At 42.3% G+C, this 5,543-nt stretch overlaps 1 protein-coding gene across 1 annotated transcript; it reads left to right on the top strand.

The window, feature by feature from the left end:
• Window positions 1–1,361: 1,361 nt before the first annotated feature.
• On the top strand, window positions 1,362–4,952 carry CER1 (cerberus 1, DAN family BMP antagonist). The gene is made up of 2 exons (XM_006864484.1): window positions 1,362–1,865; window positions 4,650–4,952. Exons 1-2 carry the CDS (start codon window positions 1,362–1,364, stop codon window positions 4,950–4,952), a joined length of 807 nt encoding a protein of 268 aa, XP_006864546.1.
• Window positions 4,953–5,543: the final 591 nt, after the last annotated feature.

The following is a 5,543-nucleotide window of genomic DNA, read 5'->3' on the forward strand; positions in this document are numbered from 1 at the left end:
CTGTTCCTTTGGATTCTGTTGGGAAATTTGGAATCAATTAACAAACTGAAAAGGTTTATCTGATCAGTTGTGGAATTTAGCACTGATTATTGCCGACTGGACGGCACTTAACAACAAAAACAACAACAATTTGATTCTTACTGTGTGGAAATTAACTTGGGAATTATGAGTTCCCATGTGTGGAAATGGAGTTATAGTGTGGCACCATAGGATAAGCACTCGACTTCAAGACTGGTTTGAACCACAAGGTCAGCGGGTCAAACTCACCAGCCGCTCCTCAGAAACCCTATACGGGGTCACTATGAGTTGCAACAGACTTGACAGCTTTTTTTTTTTTTTTTTAATATTTTTTATTATGAATTAACAAGGCAGACCATCAGTTTTACATTCAACAAATCATATACTTTGTTTCATTACCATGATTATAATCCCCTCCATGTACCATAAGTTAACGGTATTTCTCTCTATTCACTTCAGCTCTTTTTAAATTTTTTAATCACTCAGGCATATATAATAATTCACACCTCCAAAGGGCACCTTCTGCAAGCCTGCCTCCTGGCCACCAGCTCTCAGTCTCTCTCTTCCCAAGAATCTAGCATCCTCAGTTGCTCCCTCTCTCCATGTCCCCATCTCTGCCGCTATCTCTGGTGTGCCTGCATCTCTGGATAGGGTCCTGCATTCCACTTGTGCTCTTCTCCCTTTATCGACAGCTCTTAACAACAACGTGTGGAAATGGAGATGGTATTTCCTCACTCTGATACCATACAAGAATCCAAACTCCCAATCCACATATGAGAGACTTTTTGTGTCTTCTGCTGAACAGTTAACATGTGTTAATGCTTTAATTTTGATAAACATCTTCATTGGTCCCATGTGTGTGTGAATATGAATGTGTTAATAGCATTTATAGAGATCTGGGTTTTTGCTAAATGGATACCTTTCGTTTTTATTGGATACAGTTTTCTAATAAAAACACATCTTGTCATTTCTACCTCAATGTGGATGCACAGCAAATTGTTGGTCCTTCTAATAACTGAGCTGGGAAACTGGGGAAAGAATGTGTTGTTTTGGCTACTACCTGCTCTGTAAATCTCAGACAGCTAATCTGCCAGCTAATTACCCCCTGGTCTCTAGGCTTTCACTCAGATCTTCTAAAATACACAAAACCAAAGGGAACACAGGATACCATTAGCACTACATAATTTAAGCAAACAATAAATGTGCTTACTGTGCCTGGCTAAAGCACCTGCCTCCCCATCCCACAGACAACTAGCTATATATAGGATTCCCTTGTTTTACCTTCTGCAGAAAATTAGTCTCACCATCTGCGAATTGGAAAGGAAGCTTGTATCCACAACAGCATGCATCTTCTACTGCTACTGCTGGTCCTGCCTCTGGGGCAGGCAGGGCGGCACCAAGATGGCCTCCAGAGTCAGCATTCTCTCTCCTTTGAGCTTCTAGAAAGGAGTCATGGGGAGATCCCCATGGGCAACCACGAGGAGGCTGAGGAGAAGCCAGATCTGTTTGTGGCAATGCCACACCTGCTGGGCACCAGTCCTGCCATGGAAGGCCAGAGACAGAGAGAGAAGATGCTGTCCAGGTTGGGGAACTTATGGGAGCAGTCTGAGAGAAAACAGCATCTGTCTGGGGATTCCGTCAGTGAGCGCAGTGTGCCACCTGTGACCCAGGCCCACCCTCAGCCGGTGGATGGGAGAGAAATGGAGAAATCTCCTCTTCGGGAAGAGGCCAAGAAATTCTGGAACTACTTCATGTTCAGAAAGAGCCCCACTTCTCAGGGGGTCATCTTGCCCATTAAAAGCCACGAAGTGCATCAGGAGACCTGTCGAACAGTACCCTTCAGCCAGGTATGCTGTGTGGGGAGAGGGGAGAGGCCCTGGAGGGCAGTGGAAAGATGGGCAGGAGGCTTCCAGAGCCGGCGCATGACCCAACTCCTACATATGGTTCTTGGGCATTCATCATAGGATTTGGCAAAATATGGTCATACTTGCTAAATTTACTTCCGGCTTTTTCATGGTTTCTTGGTATCTGAAAATGGTACGACAAGGGTATAATGGCACTGCTAATCGGTAATAATTCATATTTATGGCAAAAGCTTTGTTTTATGGGATTTTATTTCTTTGTTTTTATTTTGAGGATGGGTTACACAGAGAGACAAGTAATAGTGCCCCCTGGGCTAGGAAATGGAGAATTGGAGCAGTCACCAGAATTTCTCTCTAGTTACATCTCTGTGCCCTACTAAGAGGGAGACGAACAACTCAACACCATGGAAAGACAGGGTGGAATACATTGGACCCCTCCCTGCAAGCCCTCGTCCACATTTACCATGCTCTTAATTTTCATATTTTGCACATAACTACATCATTGTTGTTGTTGTTGTTAAGTCCCTTTGAGTTGCTTCTAACTCATACTGTAGGGCTTTTGAAGAGCAACTGGTGAGTATGAACTGCCAACCTTAGAGTTTGTAGTCCAATGCTTATCCTACAGCACCGCACTAGTATTACCATAACTAAAATATATTGGTCTTAACTTATTTAGTTTTCAAATAAAATAAAAAAATCTTGATGTGAAATTTCATTGCTTTCCCTTACAAGCAACTATCTCCTAATCCATGTTACACTGACTGACTTTTTTGGTGGTTGTGATCAATTTCAGACTATTAAACGAAGGGACATCTACTGTCTTTTTCTCCTGTCTGGGCAAACCCTAATTCACAGTGTTAAATTAAAATGGAAAATCATCATCTTCTTAAATACAGAGATACTGAAAACAAAAAGGCAGAGTGGAGTGAAATCTTCCAGTCCAGCCATGCTACCCAATTAAGCAGGCTGTATTATATGAAGCCAGTGACTGACTATGTGGGCCACTTAAGTGTTCTGCTTGTAAAGACAAGGCTATGTAGCAATACGTCAATTATCAAATAATGACTTTTTTGTTGGCCCATATGCAATTTAAAAATTGCTCCTAAGAATCAGTCAATCAAATTTCCTTTGAAATGATTATTTTGAATACTATTGCTAATTAAATTAAAATTAAAGTGTCTGACTTACGTATTTCAAAGGACACATAAAGCTAGGTGTCTGGGGTTAGGGAGAGGCAACGGCAGCATAATGCATGATGCAGGCATATGTGTTACAACTTTGCTCCGTAGAGTCAAATGTACTACTAAAAACCAAAACAATATATATCTACTGCCATTGTTGTGTGAATTCGGATTCATAGGGATCCTGTAGGATAGAGTTGTTGTTGTTAAGTGTCGTTGAGTCGGTTCCAACTCATAGCGACCCTATCTATGGTTTCCAAAGAGTGGCTGGTGAGTTTGAACGGCTGACCTTGTGGTTCAAACCGACCTTGCAGTCTAGTGCTTTATCCCCCCGCACCACACCAGGACTCCCGAGGATAGAGTAGAAAGGCTTCCAAAGCTGTGATCTTTACAGAAGCAGACTGCCTCATATTCTCCCGTGGACTGGCAGACGCAGGGTTGGAACTGCTGACTTTTTGGTTAGCAGACAAGTGTGTAACCACTGCGGTACCAGGGGTCCTTTGAATGTACTATGTTGTTGTTGTTAAGTGCCATGGAATCGGTTCAGACACATAGGGACCCTGTATAGGATTTCCGAGGCTATAAATCTTTGCAGAAGCAGCTAGCCTCAGCTTTCCCCCATAGAGTGATTGGTGAGCTTGAACCACCAACCTTGTGGTTCGCAGTCCAGTGCTTACCATATGGAGCCACTGCACTCCTCTTGAATGTACTGCAAAACAGAATAGAATAAAACTCATGATGCTCTGATCTCTTCTGTGGTCAGTTCAACACACATGTATTGAGAACATGTTCTGCACAATGCAACATGAGGAACAGAAAGGTAAGACCATTATCCATAATAGAAGCTGGCTGTTAGAACATTTCCAATTGGTGACATTCAATTTTTGTCAAAACTTCTTGTAGTCTGGCTTTTAAAACATAGGATAAAATATTTCCATGTTTACCTAGGCATTTCCTAAAGCCAAATTTGGAGACCTGATGTGGCACTGTAGGATAAGCACTGGACTGCAAGCCACAAGGTATGCACGTCAAACCTACCAGCTGCTCCCCAAAAACCCTAAACAGAGTTGCTGAGTTCTTTACAACTTACTCAATGGCACTTAGCAACAACATTAGCAACAACTTATTAATTCGGAGTCCTTGAATGGTGCAAATAGTTAATGCTCTCAGCACCAAACAAAAGGTTAGAGGCTTGAGTCCAACCAGAGTGCCTGGAAAGGAAGTCCTTGCAATCTACTTCTGAAAATCAGCCATTGAAAACCCCATGGACAAAGTTCTACTCTGATGCACATGTACACACGCGGTTGCCAGGAGACATAGCAGACTTGATAACAACTGTTTATTTTTAATTTATTCACTTACAACTTAATCAATAATGTTTAGTTGAGGCAGTGCTGTGCCCCTTACGTTGTTGTTGTTGTTAAGTGCTGTCGAGTCGATTCCGACTCACAGTGACCTGTATAGGGTTTTCGAGGAGCCACTGGTGAGTTTGAATAGGCGACCTTGCAGTTCAACAATCTATAGCTTCTGCCTGATATGGGTTAAAGAAATGACTACACTAATGTGAGAAAATATGTTTGCCTTTTAGACTATCACTCATGAAGACTGTGAAAAAGTAGTTGTCCAGAACCACCTTTGTTTTGGGAAGTGTGGGTCTGCTAATCTTCCTGGAGCTGTGCAGCGCGCCCATGCCTCCTGCTCCCACTGCTTGCCTACCAAGTTCACTATGATGCACTTGTCCTTGAACTGCACTGGCCTGGCCCCTGTGGTCAAGGTAGTGATGCTGGTGAAGGAGTGCCAATGCCAGATAAAGACAGACCACAGGGATGGATACCTCGAGCAGGAAGATTTCCATGCCCAGGATTCCTTTGTTCCGGGATTTTCAACTTAAAAAGATATCCTACTATGACCTATCAAGAGCAAAACCACCACAACAAAGTTACTGATTGTTAGTCTGGAAATATTAATCAGGCACACGTATCTGAAGGGAAAGGTGGTTTTAACAGTATTTGTGAGATAGTGCCATCTAGAGGGAACGGCATTGAGCTAGTTCTCAGTACCTGTTTGGAATCCAGTCTTGGCTGTCCTACCAACTGGCTGTCATAGACGGTCGTTCCACCTCAACTTTTCATCTATAAATGAGGAGATCGAGCTAGGTAATTGCTAAAGTCCTTTCCACTACTAATATTCCAGGATCTCGTGTCTCCAAGTTTGGATAAATGCTCTCCATCCAAAGAAAAGGAAACAAACAAAAAATAAAAATGACCTTCTTTAAATAGTTCATCACAGAACCAGCAAAAAGGAGTTCAGGTATTTTTAGGGAGGATTCATCATACTTGTAGCTGCCTTTGCATTCTAGGTAATGTAAACTTGGACTTCTATCCAATGGTTAAGTGTTTTCATAGACTTAAGAAGTAACTCGGTTGCCTCCTTGTTTTTTATATTCTGCATATAAAGTTCTTAATGTAAGACACTAAAAGAA

This window comes from Chrysochloris asiatica, unplaced genomic scaffold, assembly GCF_000296735.1.
Source record: "Chrysochloris asiatica unplaced genomic scaffold, ChrAsi1.0 scaffold00065, whole genome shotgun sequence".
Taxonomy (NCBI): domain Eukaryota; kingdom Metazoa; phylum Chordata; class Mammalia; order Afrosoricida; family Chrysochloridae; genus Chrysochloris; species Chrysochloris asiatica.